The sequence below is a fragment of the Neolamprologus multifasciatus genome, chromosome 3, assembly GCF_963576455.1.
Source record: "Neolamprologus multifasciatus chromosome 3, fNeoMul1.2, whole genome shotgun sequence".
NCBI classification, from domain to species: Eukaryota; Metazoa; Chordata; class Actinopteri; order Cichliformes; family Cichlidae; genus Neolamprologus; species Neolamprologus multifasciatus.
The window spans coordinates 25,734,806-25,762,116 of NC_140441.1; the positions used below are offsets into that span (position 1 = coordinate 25,734,806).

Sequence of the window (27,311 nt, forward strand, 5' to 3'; positions counted from 1 at the left end):
TCGCCTCTTTTTACTTCAGAAACATGGCTCGAATAATTTCTCTTCAACGACGTAATCCAATAAAAAAAAACGATCTCTTTACCCGTCGGCTTCATGGCTGTCATGCGACCGGCTATTGCAGTTAATAATACAACAGCTTCTTGACAGTTTTTTGTGTTTCTTTTTATCGCTGTGTAACTGATTTCAATTGAAAGCCTGCGTGCGCTAGTACCTCTTGCCACGAGTTCCCAGAATTCTTTGCGGTTTTACCCCTGAATGACGTCACATTTTCAATCTCTATTACTCCCAGCTGTGCTCTCCTACTGTGTCTCATTCCCTTCATTATCCCTCAGTGTATTTAAGCCCTGTGTTTCTCTTTTTCAGTGTTTGATCTCCCTCCTCCATGTCTGTGTGTTCTGCCTACAAGGCAGAGCTGCTATTTTGAGTTCAAGTTTTGCTTCTGTGTTGAATCTGCATTTTGCACACAGACCATGACACCAGTTGCTGTTATCAGTTACAGTTTTTGGACCGAGTGACATCACTCTATGTGATTGGCTCATTTCAGAGGCCATCCTGACCAATGGCTGTGGAGCTGTCATAGAAACATTTTTGAATTATTCTGAAGATACTCTGAAGAGTCAGCTCAGAGATAAGAGATAGTTTAATAAGGATTTCTCTGAGCCTGTGATTCACACGTGATTATTAACAGGACTGACTGAGGATCAGTGAAGAGGGTGAAACACAGCGAGGGTGTAAAAAACTTCATGTTCTGGGACCATCAAACATCTTTTTCTGTGAGAGACAAACAATGAGACAATTATAACAATCATAACAGTTTAATATTTAATGACTGAAACAAAATGGTTTGCTATGCTGAGGTATGAGCTGCAGATGTGAGCAGCACATTTTCTGTCCAGTCACTGACTGGGCGATCAGACCTCTGTACTGGTTGTTTGTGACTCTGTAGACAGACATGTGACCTAGAAGCACGGCAGTCATCGACATCATCATGACCTATGAAGCAATAATTACATGTGTGTGAACAAATGTGTGAGCCACGTCTCCTAATTTTTTAAAGATGATTTTTTTAGGCCTTTTATCTTTTATTGGATAGAGACAATGTAGGGGTGCAGCTGGGACTTGAACCTGGCCGTACTGTTCACCCACTCAGCTGAATTTTTAATGATATAATGGTTCTTGAATAAAAATACAAACAGAGATTTGTCATGTTTGTCACGGACTACGGCCCTTTGGTGTTAAATTCTGATCCTAAATACACACACAAATTAAAAAAGTGTTAATAATTGACCCAAACATTCAATTAAATAGCTCAATATTATTTTATATGTAGATGGAAATAACAATGAATGATGTTTTTGATGATGCAGTGTTTGCTCACTTTTCCTTTTTTACTGGAAACCACTCCATCCTTTTATATATGAATCAGAGGATAAATGTTTGAAATGACTTCAGCTGTTTTAAAATTATTGATCTGAACAGAAAAGTGAACATAAAACATTCATTCCAGATTTCTGCACCTGTTTTTATTCTGTTAGGATTTCAAGCTGCAAACTTCTCACTCTGGTTAATCAGCCTTTTCTTAGATCAGCCAGCAGGAGGAGTTTCAGCCACAGGGATTATAAAATGTTTATTCATTCCTTTTGTGTCCTAATTGAGGAATTTTGCTGTGGAAAGTTTCCAACAGGATCGATGTGAAGCTGCAGCACAGCTGGTCTCAGATATTCACTGGTGAGACAATCACTCTCAGATGTGAGAATCAGGGAGGTGAAGGAAAGGTGTGGAAATATGAATGGACAGCACCCAACACAAACAGCCCTCCAACATCCAGTGAATACAGGACCAGCAGAGTTTCAGTGTCCCACAGTGGAGACTACAGATGTCGGGGTAGCAGTGACTATCTCTTAACAGGATGGAGTGATGCCTTCAGACTGACAGTTTCATGTAAGTTGGTTTACGATTCAAACTGAAGTTTCCTGTTTTGTGTTTTAAACTCAACATCAAGAAACAATTCAGACCCTCCAAGAAACTCACTGTGCAAACAGACCCACAGCTGAGTGCACTGTGACTCTACAATGATTCATTTAAAAGGGAATGTAAAGAGATGAAGGTTTTAAGGAAAAAATAACAAATCAGGTGCGTCTGTTTTGTAGTTTTGAGCTAAGACAGATCGCCTGTGTGAGATTATAACCTTGTGTTTGGTCCCAGTCAGAGTCAGAGCCACACTGAGAGCAGAAAGCACAATCACAGCAGTGATACCAGCAGTTCTTCAGTCTGTTTGTCTTTCAGTGAGGTCACATTAAAAGCACCAGGACACAGTTTATGAAATTTGGGGGATCAAGGCCAAAGAAAGAAGCCATTTCATTTCACTGTGTGTAGCTGGTCTGGCCTCACACTGTTGCTGCAAACTTTGTTGTGTCAATGAGATGAGTCAGCTGTTGCTTTGCCTGCTGAGTTTATTCTCCAACAATGTTTAAATAAAAATAAATTCAGTTCAGCAACTTTATGTGATTGGGCTTCTACATGCACAGCTTTAAAAGAAACAGTGTCTTTGAATACATCAACCAAGATTTGAACCATTTTAGCACTTTTACTGTGCTTAACCTCTCTGTAACAGGATCATTAGCATAATCTCATCTCTCCCCAGCAGGGCCTCTTTCAAAACTACAAGTGACACGTGTGGGAAGTCAAATATTACAAAGAAAAGGAAAGCTTTCAAATATAAAATAAATAAATACACAAAATAACTAGATACATATGTATGACTTGGGTATAAAAAAATAATGACAAAATCAAATAACAGAGGATGGATTCTCTGTGAAATATAAATAAATGTCTTCTAATGCACGTCTTACATGTGGATGCAGGTCATAGAAGCCAAACCAAAGAGCAGAAAATGGCCTCAGTTCATTACAGACACATTACCACAGTAATCTTTCTCAATACAAAGTTTTCCTCTCAGGAAGCACTCAGGCGGACGGAAAACAAATATTTTATGTTGAGTCTAATGTATCACATTCTCCAGTCTTCAGTGTTTGGTTCATCTTTCACTGGTGTGTCTAAACAATGCCACAGTTTGATACCTCAGACAAACAGGCTCTAAGTGGCTAAATACAATAATATAAGTAGAGCATATCCATTTACCCAGAGTCACTGACTGAAAATCTTCAGATCTGTTTAGGTAGGATTGATTGTTTCTATGCATTTTTAATGAATCATCTGCATATTTATATAATTTTCTTCCTCTTTCATAACAGCAGATAAACCCAGGGCCTCACTGACAGCAGGAACAACAATCATACCAGTAGGGGGCAGTGTGACACTGACCTGCTCTGTGCAGAGCTCTGATGGATGGAAATATGAGTGGTTCAGACGAACCCAAAGAACTTATAAAGTTCGAATCAGAGATAAACAAAACAGAGATATCAGAGTATCTCAAGGAGGAATCTACAGCTGCAGAGGAACAAGAGGAAACCCAGTTTACTACACTGATATAAGTGATGATGTCACCATTGAGAAAACCAGTGAGTTCAGTAATTTAGTTTGAAATATACATTCACTCATGATTATCAAACGTACAATGTTAAGTTTTCTGTGTTGATTTCATGTTTCTATTTGTATCTCAACTGTTAATATGTGTAAACAGTTTCCAATAAAGTTGTTGTAAAACAACAACCCAACTGGCCTCAGATATTCAGAGGTGAGACGATCACTCTGACATGTGAGGTGCAGGAAGGAGGTGAAACCACTGAGTGGGAGTATGAATGGAGAGGACCCAGGACACCCACACAGTGGACACACAATAATGATGTGACATTCAGAGTTTCTGAGTCCAGCAGTGGAGACTACATGTGTAAGAGTCGACGCAGAGATGACTCATATTCTTCAACAGAGTGGAGTGAAGCCTTCACATTGTCAGTATCAAGTAAGTCATGTTTGTTGTGTGATCTCCATTTGACAAATGTCATCATGGTCAGCACAGGATGAATTCAATGGTCTACAAAGCATGTTACATTGTTAGTCAGACAAAGAGCTGCAGCTGATAGTAGCCTCATTGTAGACAGTTTGTCACCACTTTGTGTCATGAACTTTCAGCTGGTATAGAGACGCCAATGCTGACCTGCTGCTCCATCACCTGAGGACAATAATGATATAAACAGGATAAATAAATAATATATTCAAACAAATGGTAAATGGCCTGTATTTGTATAGCGCTTTACTAGTCCCTAAGGACCCCAAAGCGCTTTACACATCCAGTCAACCACACACTGGTGATGGCAAGCTACATTGTAGCCACAGCCACCCTAGGGCGCACTGACAGAGGCGAGGCTGCTGGACACTGGTGCCACCGGGCCCTCTGACCACCACCAGTAGGGTGAAGTGTCTTGCCCAAGGACACAACGGGGGCTTGAACCGGCAACCTTCCAATTACAAGGTGAACTCCCATCTCTTGAGCCACGATATAACAACAAATCTATAATTTCTCGATAAAAGAAGAATAAAAGTCATTCTGGTCTAACATGTCATCAAATACTGCCATTTGTTAAAAGAAATGAAACACACACAGAGATACCACCAAAAATAATGTTACTGTTTCTATGATTAACATTCTCACAACTCTGAGTCATTTCCACTCACGTTTAGCAGGAGGCTTATTGAGATTGATCCCTTTTAAAGTCTAAGACCCTAAAGACAGGTCAGTTTATTAATCAGTCCCCAAGTTCTTCTTAAATATAACCAAGAAAATATAAAACTTTCACAGTGTCGATCAAAATGAGTTTACAGTTTGTATCACTTCAAGATCACCAAGATTTGGTCATGTTACCATTTCCATCTAGTTTTTTAAATTATTTAGATTCAATAATTAATTTGTTTTTTTCTTTTTCTAAACTGAACTGCAGATAAACCAAAGGCCAAACTGAGAGCTGATAACACAACTGTTCCAGTAGGGGGCAGTGTGACCCTGACCTGCTCTGTGAACTCATCATCATCATCTGGATGGAAATATTACTGGTACAGAGATAATACCACAGTGGATGTTGTCTCCCCATCAAATGAACGAATCAATGTCTCACAGGAAGGACTCTACAGGTGCAGAGGAGGAAGAGGAAACCCAGTTTACTACACAAAGGACAGCCAAGAAATTCAGATTAACAAAACTGGTGAGTTTGTATTCAGCAACAATGTTGAATGAATTGATGATAGAGGATTATTGAGAAGGTCAAAAAGCAGTATATTTAACCTCTTTGGTAATAATGCGCTTATTGGAGATGGTTGAACATGAAAAATGTGGAGTCTAGAGAATCAGTGTCAGGAATGTGATCCAAGGAGGGGAGACTAGGTGGGATTATGAATGTGAAACAACCACTTTCAGCAAATCTCCAAATCAACATAAATTCACAATTAGTTCTGTAACAATTCTACAAGTAACACTGCAAGTAGTGTAGAACAGGAGTCACAACATGAAACCACAGAGCAGAGTCATGCTGACAGTTTCTGACAGAAAACAGAAAATCTCAATGTAAACATCAGTTTTTGTTTCTTTATATTAAGATTTGACTGTTTGACATATTTATATAGTAAAAGTTTGTAAAGCAGATTTACTGAAGTCAACATTTTAAGAGGAAATTATAAGAGACTGGATTGTGTTGATGTGTTTATTGTGGGAAGTCAAGTCATTTAAACACAGCAGGAGTGGATTCAAAGTGATTTCTAGTCAATGAAAATAGATGAACTGTATCTTTTTCATGATAATATTTTATAAAAGCACGTCATGAAATATAAAATATAATTAAGCTTTATTGTTTGTTGTCACAGTAACTGTGTCAGGAGCTGACAGCTCTTCATCTCCTGTGTGGTTGATTGTTGGACTGGTTTGTGGAGTCTCTCTCATTATTATTCTCCTGCTCTTGTTGTATCGCTGCAGACAGTCCAAGTGTAAGAGCCTCTTCTTTTCATGCTGTATTAGAGAGTTTATTTACTAAATACACTTTAATTATTCACACATATACATGTATTCTGATCGAACAATTCACATCACAAACATGTGTAATAACATTCGTCTCTTTCACAGATTCCTGCTTCACCAGGTTGGTAAAATACTTTTTATTATTATTTTAAACAAACATCAGTTACTTTTGAGTTTATTGTGTTTATTTCATGTTTTAGGTCGATCCAGTCTGAGAGTCACAGTCCGGGCTCCTCCACGAATCATGGAGTCAACCAGAATGAAACTCATGAATACAACTCTCTTCATCCTGGTCAGCACTTAAACCGATCTTTATTATCATTATTAATATTGACTTTTCATTCAGTCTCCATTAACAGGAACATTTCTTAGGTTCAGTTTGTGCTCAGCAGTTTTTCAAAGAACATTTATCAAAATCCAGTTGGACAAACATCCAAATAACCAACTGACTACACGCACAAAAGATCAGAAACAAACAGGATTTTACAACCTGATTGAATCTTTAACTCGACTGAAAGAATCCACAAATGTTATTGTTTCATATCAGAACAACACAAACAGTAACACCATGATGGGTTCATGGTCTGAAAATATCTGATAGTCCTGGTTTTGACTTAAACACAACTAATGAAAATCTTTCTTTGACTGATGACATTAAAATGAAACTCTGACTCTGGTTTCTTTTCATGAAGGTGATGCTAACCTCTATGAATCCATCACACAAGTGGAAGACACTGGAACTGGTACAGTTCATATTTAGAAAAGCTCAGAGCAGCTAGAGATGCAAGAAGCTTCTGATTTAAGGAAACAAACTGCATTTGATGTGTTTACAAACATTTTTATATTTCAGGTGCAGATGAACCCCAAGATGTCACATACTCTCTTATTACACTTCAAAACTTTGGAAAGAAGAGTGAGTACACAAAACACTCAGTGTAGAAAAAAGCCTGGGAAGTTTTTAAAGTGTTTAAAATGTTTTAATTATTTTCATTAATCTGATCATCTTCACAGAGAAGCATCATAAACCAGAGCAGAGTGCTGTTTACTCTGAGGTGAAGACGGGAGCTGCAGGTACAGTCACAACAGTGTCATTCAGTGTTTGTACTTGAATGTGTCATCACATCATTATATTGCAGGTAATTATAGGTCAACATGGAGTTTAGTTATTCACTGACCAAGCTTAGCTACTACATACGACCACTACACATCAGCAGAGTTGAATCTTATACACATCGAGGGCCGTTCAGAGTTTAGTGTAAGTTTGTCTGCTTCATATACAGAATGATATTGTTATTGTACAGTATGGTATTGTCCATCTATATGTCCCCAAAATAAATAGTTTCTCTCATGTTTTTACTCTGTAGTAATGTTCTTGTCATCATATCTGTGCTGAACAAATGTGTCCTGAGCTCTGACGTCTCTTTTAGAGGACAGTCTGATGTATGCTGAGGTCAAACAGCCCAAAAAAGAAAAAGCCAAGAAAAACAAAGGTGAGCAAAGTCTGCCATCATCTCCACTGAATATTGTTCAACATGTTTATCTGCTCCTAAAATGTAAATCTGTTAATTTTAATATTTATATTTATGTATTCACAATTCATCAGCTATTTAAAATCTTCTCTTTTATCTTTACATTAGTGGAGACATCAAGTTTCCTCCTGGTTAATGATATTATTGTTTTCAATGATCTTCTCTTCATTCACAGGAAAATCAAGTCCTGCAGCTGATGCAGCAGTTTATTCTGAAGTCACATCAGGAAGCTCTCTCAGTAATTCTGCTGCCATGCAGGCTGATTTATTCTTCACATTATTAAATGTCTTCAGCTCATAATATCTTTACATGTTGGAAATCACTTTGTCTTTTTGTGCTTGTCTTACAGGTCAGTGAGGAGAGCTGTAGCAGCAAAGCCAAGAAGAAGCTTTTTATGAAGCCACTCTTGCTCCTCTGCTCCACAAATATCAGACATGCTCAGCTTTATGTACAGTTACAATATTAAATCATCATATAGACATATTACTCTTTTTTAGTATAAACCAAATGGAGGTGTATTCATATTCAATATTCATGCTCCTTATCTTCGGTTACTTTTATAAAAGAAATAAACCTTGAATATATATAACATGTTCCAACAGCAGTGAGAAATATGTGATGTTTAGTATCTGACAGCACAATTTACAGTCAGTGTTTGCAGTGTAAATACTGATATGGGCACCAACAAATACTTTAACTGTATTTGTTTAAATTATATAAATAAGAATTATATCATAGGCAGTGAATACATTTGAATGTATTTCATGTATATTTTTGTGTTTCTGATTTTTGCATCTTTTAGTCATAAGGTAGAAATAAAATCTTTTTACATTTAAACATTTTATGTTTATGTTTGATTTTTTGTTTCCTGTATGAAATTTTCCACAAACTAATCAGATAATCTCTTTATGTGCTGATAGTTAAATGAAAAGATAACTTGTACATGTGATAAATCTCATATGGAAGATTGCATGGAGACAGAATATCACAGAGAATTAAAGCTCTGCATCAGTCATGGTCAACATGACTCAGATAAGTAGCAGTATTATAATTCATTAATACGGCACAAACATCAGAGCTAAAAATCCAGATGGTTCTATCGAAACCAAGACAGAAACAAAACATCTGTCTGACCCTGCAGAGTCTGATTGTTTAGTCACAGTAAGGAGGAGGCAAAGGTCAGTCAGGTGTAAACTTAACCAGCTGGGTTGAGCCTGGTTGGCATTTTTCTGCAAAATCAGCATGACGGTGATAAACAGTGCTGATCATATCCTCTAATACAGGATGACCATTATTTGATTTCCAAAAAAGAGGACACTTGTGCCAGTCATGAAGAACCTTTATAATACTGTTTATATGAAGAATACATATTTAAACAATAACATCTTGTGCAGTTAATGAATGGTGAAATAAAAAATGTCATATAGGCTTTTACAAGTCAACAAGTGCCAAAAAGAGGACAGTTGGTCACCGTGCTCTAATAGCTCAGCTGTGCTGTAGATGGGTTTCCCTCTTCACTATCAATCATGTCTTTGTCCTATAAAGTGGGAGAGCAACTACAGCTACACTGGTGAATTTTTATTTTGTCCTGTTACCATTTGTAACTATTTTGTTGACTTTATATGATTTTAGTTTCTAATAAAATGTCATGCAGTCCTGTGTTCCCTGATTTAATTAAATGGTAAATGTTAAAGTAAGTGGATACAGGGGAGCTGGAGAAATCTGTGAATTAAGATACAGAAGCAGGAAGTTTAGAGGTTTTATTGCAGGGTTAATAAATGGTGGTGTGAGAGAAATTCTGCACAGCCTCTGAGGCTGAAAGACAAACAGTGTTTGGAGTCTGCTGTTACCATCACAGCTGTGTAGGTGGCAGTAATACAACTTTATACTGGTTCTCAGCTACTAATGAAAAAGAAGTGAGCTTCTTACTAGGCCTGGGTATTGTCACTGATTTCTAGAATCGATTCAATTCCGATTCACAGGGTCCCGAATCGATTCGATCCACGATTCGATTTAATTCGATTCGATTCGATTTAAGTCGATTCGATTCGATTCACTTTGATTTGAATCTGGGAAATTTTGACAGTCAGAAATATTATAATTCAGATCAGTACATTTACATATTTTTGTATCTATAAAAAGGAAGCTGACACACCAAGACTTTATCAAAGGTGTGAGCATCACAGCAGAGGCCTTTGTGTCAAAGTAGCTGAAGATAAAACACAGAAAAACATGAAGGTGATTTTCCTGTTCTGGGATTTTATAAAAATTTTCTGCAGTAGATCAAAAACGAAAGAAAACCATTAATCAACACATGAACATTACCTCTGAAGTTACAGCGGTTTTATTAGAGACAAGGCTGAGCGTTTTGCATAATTTTAAAAAGTTTAAATTTGTTCAGTATTGAACGGCAGAAATTAGGTTTTATTTTCGGAAGTATATAAAACGAAAAAAAAAAAAACCGTCGGCCGACAGCGCTGTAAACAACGGTAGACTTGTGCGTAACAAGCAAGCGAATAATGCAGAAAACAGTACAGAGAGAGAGAGAGGGAGAGAGAGGGAGAGAGAGCGCGCAAGAGAGCGAGCATGAGAGAGAGAGCTGTGCATCGTGGTCGAAGCAAAACAATAAAAGTCAGAGTGAATTCATGACGTTGTTTATGTGAAGCCTAGTTTGGATCTTCTTTTGCTGCTGGTTCGGTCAATATTGTTTGGAGAGAGATAAAACTAACAGCTTTAGAATCAGCGCATAAAGGGCGTGAACACAAAGCGCGGACCGCCGACAGATCAGAATCAGCGCGCTGTCGGCTTTCAGCCCCGACTGTGAGAAAGGCGACATCTCACTGATTCTGATCCGCGGGCTGCGCTGTGTGTTTAAGTCTTTGTGCAGAATCCGTGTTCCTGCTCTCATTTACTGTCTTAGCTGTTTGGTGGTTGTTGAAATTTTGTGAGATTTCACCAGAGATTCTGGCATTTCGGGCAAAATAAATTTATATTAAAAAATCGATTCAGGATTTTAATGAATCGATTTTACGTAATCCAAGCCAGAATCGATTTTAATCGATAAATCGATTATAAAAACCCACCCCTACTTCTTACAGCTCTTCATAACTTACTGTTATTATTGTATTTTTATTTTATTTGACCAGCAATAATTCAGGTTGTTAAAGTGTTTGAAATGTTAATAGTGTTATTGCTCATTATTATTACTGTGATTAGTGTAATGGCTTTAGGACCCGGAGGGTATGAAAAAGGAAGTAGCAGCAGGTGCTCTTCTTCTTCTCTCCTTTGTTCTGATGTGAGGCTGTGGACTGTGGTGTTTTTGGGATGCTGTAAAGTTTTGGAGTGTGAACAGAGTGTGCTGAGGAGATCGTGTCGCCATATAAGTGAGCATACTGCCCTTTAGCAGAGATTCAAGGTATAGACTGAATGTTTTTTAAGTTATCTTTCTTTAAGCCTTTAAATTAGATTAATTTAAATTGATCTTTAAATTACCAGTTAAAATATTATCCTACAGGATCGAGGCCTCGGTGCTCCTGTGTTTTTGATTATTGTATTAGTATATTTTTGTTTATTTGATCAGCAATAATTCAGTTCATTAAAGTTTTTGAAATAAATTGAATGACTGAATCACAGCTGAAAGCGATTTTTGTTGTTGTTGTTTTATGCATTTACTCTGAGTGTGTGATTATTGTGCTGTTGTTACAGTCTTTCTGTTTTACTTCTCAGCACTGCCATCATGTGTCTGAATACACAGCATAAAGTCAAACTCAACAATCTCAGTTAAAGATTTGCTAACATTTAAAGCTGTTCAGCAGTGCAGGTTATTTTTGACCTGTGTTTGTGTTTTTGAATAAATCTCTTGAAGTTTTTGCAAATGGAAAATGTTGTATATTTCTGACGGATGTAAAACTTTTAAAAAACTGAAAGAAATTTCAAATAAATTCAGATCTGCAAAGAAATGCATTCATTATGTTTTATTCAAGAATCAATATCAAACAGTATCACAAGATCAATCTGCAAAGAATAACGTCTTTACTCTTCTGAGCAGCTTACATGTGTGTGAAAGACTGTTGGTGGTCACCATCTTTTCTGCCACAGGCTTATTTTTATCCACTGACAGGCCTCATGTTTTCTGGTTGGGTCACCATGAACAGAGGAAATGCAGCCTGTGGTTTCAGCCTCAAGTCTTCAGTGTAGCTGATGTTTAGTTTTATGTTATCAGCTCACAGCAAAGAGTTAACAAGGAATTCAGACAAAGAGCACAGTATGAATTTCACTTTGACCTCTGTGTGCATTAGGGGTGGGGGAAAAAATCAATACTGTGTAGTATCGTGATATTTTGTTTGCTAATAATGTATCGATACAGGGACAGCAGAAATCGATATTTTGTTACAAAAAGGTTTTTGTGCTCTGACTTCAGAGCATGTTGATCCTTTTTCTGAGCAAGACATTCCTTCACTGTCCAAATGTGTTTAACTTTTTTATGGCAGCAATAAACATGACAGTTCACTTATTTTAATTTAAGACATGTTTTATTTTAATTAAGTTTAAAACTTTTTTATTTAATGTAAAATTATATTTTGTTTTAATTTACTTTCAAATTCTTCAGTTTCTGAATGGGCTGCATAGTTTTCATAAACTGCATAGTTCAGAATAGCTGTAATTGTACCAGATGGTTGCGTTCAGTTAAGTTGGACTAGACTGTAATACAAACCGTTCAGTTTGTCAACAATAAAACTGAAATGAGAGAAAGACTGAGTGTGAGACTTTGATATTAGATAAAATGAATATTGATAAAGTTTACCTTTATGTACCGAATCTGAATATCGCAAAATATTTTAAAAAATTGCAATAATATCGCATCGTGGGATGTATGGTGATTCCCACCTCTAGTGTGCATGACACATGTTTACATGATGTGCCTGTACTGGAATAACAGTACTGATCATCAAATATTCATTTATCTACATAAAATCATGTCTCGCTAAAGTAAAAGATTATTTTGTAAACGTCTTCATCATTTTTTAAATCAAACTATTATTTGCACCAAAGTTAATTTATTCAAAGCTAATAACTGAAAACAAAATGAAATTTCTTCATGTTTTTGTTCAGTGTTTGCACTTTAAGAAAAGTTTACTTTACTGTGTGAATATTTCTGTAACTGTTGGTGGCCTCGTAGCTGCAGGCTTATCTGCACCATCTCTGCACTTAAACATTACAGTGACTACATTATTTCCATCAGCTTGCAGAACTAAAATGAGGAAGAACAATTGAAGCTAAATATGAGCTGCCTTCCAGGTCACATGCTTTAGCCCTGATAGCTGACAGCACAGACAGATGATGAGGAGACTGTGAGACGTTAAACAGGCAGAATACAGAGCTCAGAGTTTTAGACGTTCTGGTTTTTTTTTTTTTACACTCCTTAAAACATGAGAAAGTGTTTACTGATCTTCATTTTACTATAAATAACATAATAAAATCTCGGTGTGTAAATTGCCTTAATTGTTAATTTACTGTTAATAGGTAATATTTATTATTATTATCTGAAAAAGAAAACCATAAGAATCTAAAATCTAAAACAAGATGTTAAAACAGGGCCAACTTTCTCTAAATGTAATCACACAAAGCTCAGATGAGTAGAGAGTGAACAGGCAGGTGTGTTTTCCACTGCAGGTGTGTGTTTGCACAACTGAAGGTTTGCAGGTTGAACACTGGAGAAGATCAGAGACAGAAAAAGACTGGATTAAGTGGATAAACTACAAGGGTGATTCTCTGCAGTCGGACTAGTTTCCTCTGTGTGCTGTAACTGTGTGGCAGTGAGTGGATGAACAGTCGGTCCTTTTATGTGCAGCTATTTGAGGATGGAGAACAAATGTGCCAACCTGAGCTGACTGGAGCAGGTGAGGAAGATGACTAACACATCCCACTGAGAAGGAAGAGCTGTGGAGCTGTGACAGACTGTGGAAACATCAATGAAAAAAGGCAAAAATCTAATAATTATTTTATTACAGTCCTGATATCAGACCTCTGTTTATTTGTTTATTTGAAGCTCAGATATTAACCCTCTAAAGCCTGAATCATAAATTTTTTATAAGCTGGTGCGTTTTTGAACCTTCTGAAAAAAAAAGATTTTTTCACATGAGGTGGAAAAAATCTTTTTTAGCTGCATCTGCATCATTTGTTGCTCAGTTTATCTTCAAATAAAAACATAAAGTTTTTTTAAACACATTAAACTTTGAGTTTCCTTTCAAAATGTTCACAAATCTTTTAGAAAACTGGTAAAAATATCTTTGAGAAATCGTTGAAGGCTCATTGACTGATGTCAGCCATGTTGGATGTCTCAGCTGAGGGCTCTGCATGAATTACTGATCCCCGCTGGTTAATCTGTGCACTGCATGTGTGTCTGCATACATCAGGTTCTTTAACGTGAGCAGAAAAGGCCAAGCAACAAACTTTGCTAAAGAAGATGAAAAGAAACTTGATGAATGTTGGTCGAATATTCTTCTGTCAGAGGAGACAAAGATAAATTTGTTCACATTCAGTCAGACAGTTCAGTGAGTCTGTAGTTGTGATACTGAAGCGTGGAGGCAGGACACGACAACAAAGATAAAACTAGGACCTGCAAAGTGTGTCAGTAACTAAGCAACAGAGCACCTTTGTATATCATAGAGAAAAGTAGGAACGCAAAACAGGAAAGAAACTTAAATGTTTGCAGTGGACAGGAAATGTGAACATGTCACACGACTGCTGTGGTCAAAGCTACAGGAGCTGTTTGAGCTTTCTATAAAAGGGAAGGAAGCACAGAGAGGTGATAGAAAGAGGAGCTGAATATAACCTTTGATCTTATCTACATTAAGTGCAGCTTCTCTTTGTTCTGCATTTATTATCAATGCAAAGTCGAACACTTTGAGATTAGAAGCAGATCAGCGTGCAGGGCTGGACGTGAGGATGGGGCACTCTTTGCTCTGTTTGCTGGGGTTATTCTGTGAGTACAATACACACCTTTACTGTTTGAATGGCAGTGATGAAGGAAAATGTTTCTCACTGGTGACAATTACAGTGTATCACTGCTTTAACCTGTTTACCTGACAGCTTCAACACAGCAGACTAGTTTTTTTTTCATTCCAGCCTGTTTCACAGCTAAAAGAAACACATAAATTTGATGATAACTGTGCCATGTGAAGATTTAAAAAGCCTCAGTTTATATATTTATTGTGATTTTGTCAGTTGTATAATGTCTGATGATGTTTCATTCATTATTTTAGTGCTCAGTACAGTCAGACATGGAAACACTGAAGGTGAGAAACTGTTTTTTCTTCCATTTATATCATACGTGTTGATCTTAACTAGTATTTAGCTTCTCCTGTGTTGCTCTAAATGACGTCCTCTGTGTTATATTTTGTATTATAAACCAAACATTTCATTGAGGTTATTGGTTAAAATGTTAATATAACCATGTTAACTGTGTGAGCACTCAAACACACACCCACGATACAAAATGTATACTTACTGAGGAGCTGTGGCTTCATACATGTGGATTTTCTTTTCATGTTTATCTGATCTGAAAATATCAGCAGTGTGTGTAGTGCAGATTATCTCACTGAGTTTTGCTGTTGGCACGTATGTTGTTTCATACAGTGGGATTTTTTGGATTAATTTTTGGATTATAAATTTTTTATTAAATTTTATTAAATTTATTATTTTATTATTAATTTTATTGCTGTTTTTGTCTTTTTAGTGGATTTTGTATTTATCTAACCCCTCTGGTCTGTTAGTGCCTCTATTCTGTCTGTGCTAGTGCCCAATCTGTACCCTGTTATTGACTTATGCTGATTCTCCATATTACTGTGAAGCACTTTGGTGTGCCTTCGGGTTTTTAAATGTGCAATATAAATAGAACTGTATTGTATTGTATTGTATTACCTCTTGGAGCTATAAAAATGCTAATTATCAAAAGCGCCACACAGATGACAAATTAAAGGAAAAACCAACATGAACATGGTAACCAAATGCTGCTCTGAGTTCAGCACAGAGTTTGTTACCTTCATCCCTCATTTGGTGTTTTGAGTAGAAGCTGTTTAACACGTCACTCCAAAGTCTCTGTAGATGTTCACTGTGTCGAATTGTGTGGCTGCAAAAGATGATTCACATTATTTAAGTTTGCTTCAAACATTCAGAGCAACAATTTTATTCTTTTGATATTTTTCTAAATTACAGAACTTGGAGTGAAGGCCACTCTGACAGCAGACAGATTAACCATACCAGCAGGGGGCAGTGTGACACTGACCTGTGATGTGAAGTACTCTGCTGACTTTGAATATGACTGGTTCAGAGAACCCAGTTTTTACTCTAACCAGAAGACCTCAGTAGCTGGTGAATCAAAGAGAGAACTTGTGATCTCTAAAGGCGGCATCTACAACTGCAGAGGACGTATAAAAGGGACAAATTCAATCACAGTAGAAAGTGATCCAGTCATCATTCAGGAAACTGGTGAGTTTAAAAATGTCATAAGAAATAAAACAACATAGATTCCCCAAAGTTTGGAGATCAGAGGGGGATAATATTATGACATAAAATTATGTCACAAAGGGATTGATGGCCCCAACCTGCCAAGTTATTTCTGAATATATAAAGTGTTATAAAGTTAATAAATAATAAACAATAATGGGGTTATAATATTTGATAGTAATGTTTTTATTTTTAATGATAATATGTTAATCAGTCAGAAATTAAATGCATGGCTCAGTCATTCATAAATGTGTTTTGTGATTTGGCCCCTGATGCTCCAGTTGTCACGGTTCAGCATTTTGAGTCTCGTGTGTTTTGGTATTTTATAATATGTTTTATGTTCTGAGTCCTTTGCTGTTTTGATTATTGCAGTTATTATTATTATTACCCCAGGCTCAGTTATGGCTGTTACAGTTTTAGTTCTTAGGTTTTGTTTTATGTGTTCATGTTGTGTTAACTCTGTGCCTTTCTGTCCCACGTTTTAGGTCTCTATGTTCTGTCTCACAGTCTCTGTTAAGTTTACATGTCTAGAGTTCAGTCGGTGTGTTTCCTGTTTTACTTTGAAGGTCTGCGTCTCATGTCAGTGTTTCTAGTTTTGTTTCCCTTGTCTCGTCCTGCCTAATTGATCCTGTGCACGAGAAAATGCTAACTTCCTGGTTTGAGACTGGATGTGGGGTTGTACATTTCCGGTAGCTTTACTTTGCGGTCAATCGCTACTGCGAAGCTATACTCCAAAATCATGTCCAAAACACAAAAACTGAAAGATCGCGTTAAGTTACAAAGAGCAGAAGGTGGGAACACTCACCACTGTGTGTCATAAAAAATCTAATGATCAACTTTGACGTTTAAAGAGTTTCGATCGATCAGTTGTTTACATCACTCAACACAAGCAGAACTGCAGCAGAAGACACATCGTCCACATTCAGAAGCACATCTCTGTATAGTGACTGGTCTTATGATTTAAACAGGCAAATGTTCAGCATTCAAACTACAGGTGAAGAATAGTCAAACCAGATGTTTCCCGTTATGTCGATATCAGCTAGTCAAGTACACACCTACACAGCATGTTAACAAATCGTGAAAAAAGCCACACAAGAAATGAATGATTGCTGGTAAGGGTTTCTATACATTAGTATTTACGAAGGGTATGTTGTGACTTACCTTCAAAATTACAGCGGTCCCTCGCTAATAAGGCGGTTCACCTTTCACCTCGCTGTTTCGCAGATTTTTTAGTGCAAGTTTGCATGCTTTTTTTTTTTTACATCACATTGTGTCCTGCGTCCTGATCGCTGCAGACGATCTCCTCCGTGACGTCTCTCCTGTACAGTACAGAATCGCTGCATCGATCGCTAGCAGTGTGACTCTGAAGTGCAGTCACACTGCTTTTTCCCCAACAAACACAACAATGTCGACGAAACGTTTACCACTGTCAAAAAATAAAATTGGCTACTTGATTTCACCTATCACTGGTTATTTTTAGAACATAACACCCGCGATAAACGAGGGACAGCTGTTTACAAATACTGAGAAATATAGAATTTAAATCCTTTCTCTGTTCTGCTCTGAGGCACGGGGGAAAAATATCGACAGGTCTATGAACAGCATCTACTTATATATTCTGTAAATGCCCAAGACATCTCAAGAAATGTAAATCTCACCTCGATTCATCAATTTGGTTCACTTGTTTTGGAAAAAGCGGCAGTAAACAAGGAGCGAATATAACACCGGAAACGGAGCGCCCTACAGGAGTTTCCCCACCGGAAGTAGCATATGCTAATGTGCACATAGTCTATTACTCCCAGCTGTGCTCTCCTACTGTGTCTCATTCCCTTCATTATCCCTCAGTGTATTTAAGCCCTGTGTTTCTCTTTTTCAATGTTTGATCTCCCTCCTCCATGTCTGTGTGTTCTGCCTACAAGCCTGTCAAGTTTATTTTTATTGGCTACAAGGCAGAGCTGCTATTTTTGTTTTCCAGTTTAGTTCTTTCTTTTGTGTCCAGCAACAAAGCTGCTATTTTTAGTTCAAGTTTTGCTTCTGTGTTGAGTCTGCATTTTGCACACAGACCATGACACCAGTTGTTGTTATCAGTTATAGTTTTAGGACAGAGTGACGTCGCTCTATGTGATTGGCTCATTTTAGAGGCCATCCTGACCAATGGCTGTGGAGCTGTCATACAAACATTTTTGAATTATTCTGAAGATACTCTGAAGAGTCAGCTCAGAGATAAGAGATAGTTTACTAAAGATTTCTCTGGGCCTGTGATTCTCACGTGATTATTAACAGGACTGACTGAGGATCAGTGAAGAGGGTGAAACACAGCGAGGGTGTAAAGAACTTCATGTTCTGGGACCATCAAACATCTTTTTCTGTGAGAGACAAACAATGAGACAATTATAACAATAATAATAGTTTAATATTTAATGACTGAAACAAAATGGTTTGCTATGCTGAGGTATGAGCTGCAGATGTGAGCAGCACATTTTCTGTACAGTCACTGACTGGGCGATCAGACCTCTGTACTGGTTGTTTGTGGCTCTGTAGACATGTGACCTAGAAACACGGCTACAGCCATCGACATCATCATGACCTATGAAGCAATAATTACATGTGTGTGAATAAATGTGTGAGCCATGTCTCCTAATTTTTTAAAGAGGATTTTTTAGGCCTTTTATCTTTTATTGGATAGAGACAATGTAGGGGTGCAGCTGGGACTTGAACCTGGCCGTACTGTTCACCCACTCAGCTGAATTTTTAATGATATAATGGTTCTTGAATAAAAATACAAACAGAGATTTGTCATGTTTGTCACGGACTACGGCCCTTTGGTGTTAAATTCTGATACTAAATACACACACAAATTAAAAAAGTGTTAATAATTGACCCAAACATTCAATTAAATAGCTCAATATTATTTTATATGTAGATGGAAATAACAGTGAATAATGTTTTTGATGATGCAGTGTTTGCTCACTTTTCCTTTTTACTTGAAACCACTCCATCCTTTTATATATATATGTCTCAGAGGATAAATGTTTGAAATGACTTCAGCTGTTTTAAAATTATTGATCTGAACAGAAAGGAGAACATAAAACATTCATTCCAGATTTCTGCACCTGTTTTTATTCTGTTAGGATTTCAAACTGCAAACTTCTCACTCTGGTTAATCAGCCTTTTCTTAGATCAGCCAGCAGGAGGAGTTTCAGCCACAGGGATTATAAAATGTTTATTCATTCCTTTTGTGTCCTAATTGAGGAATTTTGCTGTGGAAAGTTTCCAACAGGATCGATGTGAAGCTGCAGGAAAGCTGGTCTCAGATATTCACTGGTGAGACAATCACTCTCAGATGTGAGATTCAGGGAGGTGAAGGAAAGGTGTGGAAATATGAATGGACAGCACCCAACACAAACAGCCCTCCAACATTCAGTGAATACAGGATCAGCAGAGTTTCAGTGTCCCACAGTGGAGACTACAGATGTCGGGGTCGCAGTGACTATCTCTTAACAGGATGGAGTGATGCCTTCAGACTGACAGTTTCATTTAAGTTGGTTTACGATTCAAACTGAAGTTTCCTGTTTTGTGTTTTAAACTCAACATCAAGAAACAATTCAGACCCTCCAAGAAACTCACTGTGCAAACAGACACACAGCTGAGTGCACTGTGACTCTACAATGATTTATTTAAAAGGGAATGTAAAGAGATGACAGTTTTAAGGAAAAAATAACAAATCAGGTACGTCTGTTGTGTAGTTTTGAGGTAAGACAGATCGCCTGTGTCACATTATAAACTTGTGTTTGGTGCCAGTCAGAGTCAGAGCCACACTGAGAGCAGAAAGCACAATCACAGCAGTGATACCAGCAGTTCTTCAGTCTTTTTGTCTTTCAGTGAGGTCACATTAAAACCACCAGGACACAGTTTATGAAATTTGGCGGATCAAGGCCAAAGAAAGAAGCCATTTAATTTTACTGTGTGTAGCTGGTCTGGCCTCACACTGTTGCTGCAAATTGTGTTGTGTCAATGAGGAGATGAGTCAGCTGTTGCTTTGCCTGCTGAGTTTATTCTCCAACACTGTTTAAATAAAAATAATTCAGTTCAGCAACTTTATGTGATTGGGCTTCTACAGGCACAGCTTTAAAAGAAACAGTGTCTGTGAATACACCAACCAAGATTTGAACCATTTTAGCACTTTTACTGTGCTTAACCTCTCTGTAACAGGATCATTAGCATAATCTCATCTCTCCCCAGCAGGACCTCCTTCAAAACTACAGGAAGTGACACGTGTGGGAAGGTCACAAAGAAAATGAAAGCTTTCAAATATAAAATAAATAAATACACAAAATAACTATATAGATATGTATGACTTGGGTATAAAAAATAATGACAAAACCAAATAACAGAGGATGGATTCTCTGTGAAATATAAATAAAAGCCTTCTAATGCACGTCTTACATGTGGATGCAGGTCATAGAAGCCGAACCAAAGAGCAGAAAATGGCCTCAGTTCATTACAGACACATTACCACAGTAATCTTTCTCATTACAAAGTTTTCCTTTCAGGAAGCACTCAGGCGGACGGAAAACAAATATTTTATGTTGAGTCTAATGTATCACATTCTCCAGTCTTCAGTGTTTGGTTCATCCTTCAATGTTGTGTCTAAACAATGCCACAGTTTGATACCTCAGACAAACAGGCTCTAAGTGGCTGAATACAATAATATAAATAGAGCATATCCATTTACCCAGAGTCACTGACTGAAAATCTTCAGATCTGTTTAGGTATGATTGGTTGTTTTTATGCATTTTTAATGAATCATCTGCATATTTATATAATTTTCTTCCTTTTTTATAACTGCAGATAAACCCAGGGCCACACTGACAGCAGCAACAACAATCATACCAGTAGGGGGGCAGTGTGACCCTGACCTGCTCTGTGAACCCATCATCATCATCTGGATGGAAATACTACTGGTACAGAGATGATACCACAGTGGATGTTGTCTCCCCATCAAATGAACAAATCAGTGTCTCACAGGAAGGACTCTACAGGTGCAGAGGAGGAAGAGGAAACCCAGTTTACTACACAGAGGACAGTCAAGAAGTTCACATTAACACAGCTGGTGAGTTTAGATTCAGCAATGTTGAATAGATTGATGATTGAGGATTACTATGAAGGTCAAACAGCATTATATCTCATGGTAACCTCTTTGGCATTGTAATAATGTTCTTATTGGAAATGGTTGAACATGAATAGTCATGTAAAATGTGGAGTCTAGAGAATCAGTGTCAGGAATGTGATCCAAGGAGGGGAGACTAGGTGGGATTATGAATGTGAAACAATCACTTTCAGCAAATCTCCAAATCAACATAAATTCACAATTAGTTCTGTAGCAACTCTACAAGTAACACTGCAAGTAGTGTAGAACAGGAGTCACAACATCAAACCACAGAGCAGAGTCATGCTGACAGTTTCTGACAGGAAACAGAAAATCTCAATGTAAACATCAGTTTTTGTTTCTTTATATTAAGATTTCAGATCCAAAATCTGAAATTTTCTAGTTTCAGGTTTTGGATGTGAAAGAAGTTCATTTATCGTTACGTTCATCATCGGACTTGTTAGTGGAATTATTGCCGTGCTGCTGCTGATGTGTTGCTATAAACAGATAAAGGGTGAGAGATTTTCTGATTGACTTTTTAAAGGAAAAATAATTTATTTTGATGCTGTGACACTTTTAAACAAACTGATGTAATAATCTTTGTGTTTTTTACAGAACCCTGTTGTAACAGGTTGATCCAGCAGTTTAGTTTCATTTATATAACTTTAAATGAAACTAACTTTGAATTATTCCTCATTAAATTTTCATTATTTCTTTCAGTCTCACTCAGTCTCAGAGCACCAATCAAAGCTCTGCTTCACAACAAACATCCAACCAGAATGAAACTCAGGTTTACTCCTCTCTTCTTCATGGTGAGACCAGAAATTATTACTTTTGTCTTTAATACAGTTTTCAACACTCAGTTTTCCAGCGAACAGTGACAAAAACAAAAATAAATAATGCTTTTCTTCCTTCTTTCTTATTTTCAATGACTTGTAGGTGATCTTTCAGTCTATGAATCAATCAGAGGCTCTGGAAACACTGGAAGTGGTACAAACAGTATAAACTTTGATAATAGCAGAGCTGTAAGAAATGTAAATATTTGATCTGACTGATCAAACTTCATTATTATTTCAGCAGATGAACACAACAACGTCACATCCGGATTTCAGCTTGACGGTCTTGATAAGAGAAGTGAGTACAAGAAACATGAAATGTAATAATTGGTCGAGTGTTTTTGTAACTTGTGTCATTTTAGAGGAAGACAGTCTCCATGTTATTAAATACAAATATCCATCATCACAACAGGCAGACATGATGGCACAGAGGAGAGCTCTGACTACAATAATGTGAATCCTGAATCAGCCTCAGGTACAAATGTGAACTCTACACACACTGAATCATTAGTAATCAGATTACATGTGCAGTTAAATGTGTGACATCATTGCTAAAGTTTGTGGAGCTGATGAGCTGAATTACTTTTTATACGATTGGCTTTAGTTGCGTTCTGCTGCTGTTGTGATGTCTGAATAAAATAGATGAGATCAGTTCTGTGTGATTAAAGCATGAACGTGTCAGAAAGCATCATCACATCTTTGGCACCATTATTTCTTTGTTTTTCACTTTTGAAGTCGTATTTGTTCTGATTTTGTTTCAGGTCCATAAAAAGATTATTTCAACAAAACTCAAGACTCACGAACAATGTCAGCAACGTCAGTTTAAACAATGACATGTTCTTGGTTTGATATCAACACTGGAAGACTGATAATATGGTTCATCTTTGTATTAAAATCCTATTGTGTTTATTTCTGTTGTAATAAGTGGAGGTTGGATGGTGTGGGACATTGTTTCCATCAAGATACAATTTCATGATTTGGTTCTGTGAGTTTTTTTCAGTCTTTTTTTTTATTTCTATAAGATGTTCACTCACTTCCTGCTGAATTTTACATGTTATCTTTAAAGTGTAAGAATAGATTATATTAGGGATTTAGTTGTATTAACGATAGTAAAGCATTATATTCGTTATTCATTTAAATAGGCCATAGGTCAAGCTGCTAAACACTCACACATAGAGCAGACACACAGAATTGGGAGAATAAGTCAGAGGTGTATGTGAGAAGCAGAGGCAACAGAAAGGAGAACACAGTGTGCGAAGAAATGGGCAGCAAGGACACGAGAAAGGGAGACATTAGCAGGCACCTAGTTTTGAGAAGACAAAGGTTGTTGACTTCTGTGTCAATGTGTGCTGTTGGGACTGCCCCAGCAGATTTTGATGATTGATGCTGAACTGTGAAAATCCCCATGTACATGTAATAAAATTAGTTGATTATTTGTTCTGAGAAAAAACAGGAATGAAATATTACACTGTCTTATGATGCATTATACTGCTGATTTATAAGAAATGCTGTTTGCAGAGAATCATAGCCTTATTTGTCTGATTAGAAAGAACAAAACATACTGCACAGGAAGCCAAGGTCATAACTTACACTTACTGAGAGAGAGAAAAAATGTAAATGCTTAGTTTGGAGGGGGGCTGAAGCTACAAGAATGTGAGAAACGGTCAGACACTTCGAGATTTTGCCAGACACCCTCCTGTCCACATCTCCCGTCTGGACATTTGTAAAGCTCAAAGTGTTGTATGGGATAAAGAGAATTGTATCGATTAAAGAGATTGTTGATTGAGCATTTATACACCGAGTGTTGTTCTTCCTTCAGCGCAAAGATCAAAGAATTGGGGAATTTAACAAAAGCTTGCTGTATGGAGATGTTTATTGCATATTTTTCATATAAGTAACAATAAATAAGAAGAATTATGTTAATATACATGTTTCCAAATTGTGATGCACAAAAACTTATTGTCAATGTTCAGATTTTACAATGTTATTCATGTCATCACTGAGGCCATGACAGAGAACATTTTGTGTATGATCAAATTGTTTTCTGTAGGTGATGTTTGTGTCTTTTATGCTGTTTACAGTTTGATGTGTGTAAAATAATTGACGTGCTTTTAAAAATAATCAAATAATATCACGACAAAACGTCTTTGAGTGACCCGTGATGCTTATATGTGGATAAAAATGTCTTTTCTAACTGTCTGCTATATCCTATTTATTAATCAGCTGAAAATGACTCATGATTTCTGCCTGAGCCCCCAGAAAAGAGGAAAAGCAGCCTGTGGTTGAAGAGAAAAAGTAAATGACTTGTTTTAGCAAACAGGCAACAAGAAATGCAGACAATAACAGCACAGTGATGTTCTCTTGACAGCTACATGCTGATATTGTCAAATATAAATATAAAGTATTTCCTTAGTTGAAGGGATACAAAAGTGTCAGGTGTGCCCCTGTAGCACTGCACTTGTTCTCTGTGTGGACTGCACATTTTATATGATCTACCTGTACTAGGAAAAATACCACACTGTGAGAACTGAAGAAAACTCTCCTTTAGAAAAATATCAGACAAAAATACAGTGCCGAATGGTACAGACAAAAAACAGCAGATATCATTGTTCAAAGGTAGGTCCTTTAAAAGACCCTTTACCAGGTATCATAATCTTGGCTGTAAAAGTGTCAGAAATCATACTGTAGGTGACAGCTTTTGCCCTTTTGTTCCCCAGAAAATCTGGCCCCAGCTTTCAATATCTGGCAGTCATTATACTTTATTGTATTCGTATGACAGTGGAACAACAGTGGAGAAAAAACAGACTCTGTTTTTTCAGATTTATAGTTAAGTGGAAACAGATTTAACATAAATGAAATGTAATACAACATCAACTTTAAATATGAACTATACTAGTACAAAAAAGTATTTGAGCCTAGCCCACTCAATTTTTTGTATATCTTTCCTTTTATATTGCAAATCTCCAGGCGTTTTGGATATTGTGGAGAGCCAAGTGCTCCATGTGTCATCATTTCTTACCTGTGATTGGACCGTGCATTCTAATGATGCAGCGTAAAGTTTCGTAATGTTTTTCTTCTCATCTTTCAGTGACCGTTTCTCTCTAGCCCAACTGGTCGAGAGATACAGTAGTGCGAGTCACCCATAGTAAAACCAGCCGGAATTGACTTTTCTGTGTTAAGACAGAGATAGCGTGTGATCTAGGGTAACCAACCGTCCTCTTTTCCCCGGACATGTCCACTTTTCACGTTCTGTCCGAGGGGATTTTCGAGACTGATGAAAATGTCCGGGTTTTTCTATGGGCCTACAGGTGTGACATCACACGCCGAGCTGCTGCTTTGTGAGTGGTTGTTCTGCCTCACAGATGGAACAGATGATCTTTAAAAGATGCCAATGCGCAAGTGCAGCTTTTTAGACGAACTGCAAAAGAAAATTCCCTCGAACCATCGCGGTACTGGTAAGTTTTCTTATACAGATAAGGCCTTCTTTCTGTACCATTTTTTTAAATAGGTTTTTAAGTTATTTTTTGTTTTGCACTTCTTGCCTAAAAGCCTATATCACATTTTTTATTCCACCATTCATTAATCGCACAGAGAAGGCATCATTTAAATATGTTAAAGTTTTCTTTAAACAAACAGTATTAAGAAAATTCTTCATGACTGGGCGAAGTGTTATCATTTTTGGAAATTAAACTATGATTACACTATTGTGATTGTACCGTAACACACCAAATATCCCTGTAAATCTCAGCTTCTCTTCTTTTCTAAACCGCATTCTCCGCTGGTGGGCCCATGGTAAATAAGGGTAAGTGTCAGTGTGGATATACAGATATAGTTCCTCTCCCATATTTCTCATGTCACACTGTGAACATCTTCCAAGTACAATCACTGGACTGTGTTTACAGCTGGTGGCCAATAGAGGGAGACATAATCCATTTATAATTTATTGTATCTGTCATGGTCTCCCAGTCCTCCTGGTCAACCAACACATTCTTTTTCCTTACGAGTATAATGAACTCGATACTTTACTTTCTGTTTCTTTCCTGTACGCACTGCTGCAATTTCATCTAAGAAGCAACCTGGCTCTCTTAAAGGTCATGAAAATTCATTCAGAATTAGCAACACTGATGATGTACCTTAATTATTAAAAAGTATTGGGTGCTGGTATCAGTATCAGCGATATAGGCCTGGTATTTACTTGGTATTAGATTGATACCAAATCTTGCAGTATTGCACATGACTAATAAGTAGTGATATTAAATTCATTAAACTGATATTATTTCAGCACCATGGACAGCACGCAAGGTTTTCACTGCATGAGCTGTGCTCTCTAACACGTGACTGTTTGTAGTGGTGGGCAAATTTAGCTGCATGCACACATAGCTCTCTCTGTGATAGGTTAATAATTTAAATTAAAAAATATATGTATATTGATTATTGGCTGAAAGTGATTAAAATTTTTAATATTGTGACACAGTGGGTCCGCACTCTGGAAGGGAGGGGAACATCCAAAGAGGCATATGCCTGCTGAATGGCCTCCACAACCCTGTGGGACAATCGAGACTTAGACAGGGGTCTGACCAGAATTCCGTAGTGGAAGCTCACAAACGGCTGGTCTGACTTCCTGAACGGCCGGATAAGCTAGAAGTTCTGTGCCAAAGCACAGAGATGGCACAGGGCAACGTGGCTACCAGCTGCCTCCTTGTGCAGGTCTCCTGTGAGGAATATTCATAACTCAACTGACTTGGACAGGTGAAATTCAGATGGGGTCGTCAGCAGCAACCCAGGGTTAGGCCGGAGGATAACCCCTGTGTCACCTTCATCATTGCCTTTGGACCGACAGAGTGTGCAGCTCACAAAGAATCATGTTAACTGTGGTCTGGTGGAGGCAAACAGCCCCCGAAGGAAGCAGTAGGGAGTCCTAGTGGATAACACACAAAACTCCTGCAGCATTCTCACTTTTAGATCAGGCCAGGCATGGAGCATCTCCTTCTCAGGGTACAGGCTGTCACCCTGAGCCCTACTGGGAAAAGATGGAACAGTGACCCCCTCACCTGGGACAGGAGGTCCCTCAGAACAGGGAGCTCCGGGGGTGTCCTGGTCATGAGTGGCAGGATAGCTGAAAACTAGCATGTGTGGCCAAAGAGGGGTCACCAGGATCAACTCCTCGGTCTGGACCTGGTGAAGGAATAACTGGAGGAGGGGTATGGAGGGAAGGCACAGAGAAGAGCCTGTGGTGAGGAGTGCACCAAGTTGTCTGCAGGGAGAAGAACAGATATCAATGTGTGTCAAGCCCCTGGGGTAAAAAAACTTCTGCCCCTCTGAAG

At 37.7% G+C, this 27,311-nt stretch overlaps 3 protein-coding genes across 5 annotated transcripts in view; all 3 read left to right on the forward strand.

The window, feature by feature from the left end:
- LOC146522266 (basement membrane-specific heparan sulfate proteoglycan core protein-like) overlaps nt 1-8,038 on the forward strand; it is a 43,738-nt gene extending 35,700 nt beyond the window's left edge. The window contains exons 10-20 of the mRNA XM_085153692.1: nt 3,258-3,521; nt 3,644-3,922; nt 4,899-5,159; nt 5,815-5,934; nt 6,071-6,086; nt 6,166-6,257; nt 6,658-6,708; nt 6,816-6,878; nt 6,977-7,036; nt 7,393-7,455; nt 7,670-8,038. Coding sequence (XP_085009818.1) covers nt 3,258-3,521; nt 3,644-3,922; nt 4,899-5,159; nt 5,815-5,934; nt 6,071-6,086; nt 6,166-6,257; nt 6,658-6,708; nt 6,816-6,878; nt 6,977-7,036; nt 7,393-7,455; nt 7,670-7,794 — 1,394 coding nt within the window. The 3' untranslated portion in view covers nt 7,795-8,038. The remainder of the gene's footprint in view (nt 1-3,257; nt 3,522-3,643; nt 3,923-4,898; nt 5,160-5,814; nt 5,935-6,070; nt 6,087-6,165; nt 6,258-6,657; nt 6,709-6,815; nt 6,879-6,976; nt 7,037-7,392; nt 7,456-7,669) is intronic.
- A 6,031-nt stretch (nt 8,039-14,069) lies between these two features.
- The window catches only part of LOC146522269 (Fc receptor-like protein 5), a 53,302-nt gene continuing 40,060 nt past the window's right edge, over nt 14,070-27,311 (forward strand). The window contains exons 1-2 of one of the 2 annotated variants that reach the window (XM_085153697.1): nt 14,070-14,479; nt 14,760-14,792. In XM_085153697.1, coding sequence (XP_085009823.1) covers nt 14,443-14,479; nt 14,760-14,792 — 70 coding nt within the window. In that variant the 5' untranslated portion in view covers nt 14,070-14,442. Of the gene's footprint in view, nt 14,480-14,679; nt 14,793-27,311 lie in introns of those variants that run through there. The other variant, XM_085153696.1, reaches the window with a different exon arrangement.
- On the forward strand, nt 20,908-23,273 carry LOC146522270 (uncharacterized). Of its 2 annotated transcripts, XM_085153734.1 has the most exons (8): nt 20,908-21,115; nt 21,555-21,665; nt 21,767-21,782; nt 21,872-21,963; nt 22,091-22,141; nt 22,229-22,285; nt 22,400-22,462; nt 22,749-23,273. In XM_085153734.1, exons 2-8 carry the CDS (start codon nt 21,641-21,643, stop codon nt 22,754-22,756), a joined length of 312 nt encoding a protein of 103 aa, XP_085009860.1. In that variant the 5' UTR covers nt 20,908-21,115; nt 21,555-21,640; the 3' UTR covers nt 22,757-23,273. The 2 variants fall into 2 exon arrangements, with proteins under 2 accessions (XP_085009860.1, XP_085009859.1); XM_085153733.1 differs by having other exon boundaries at nt 22,400-23,273.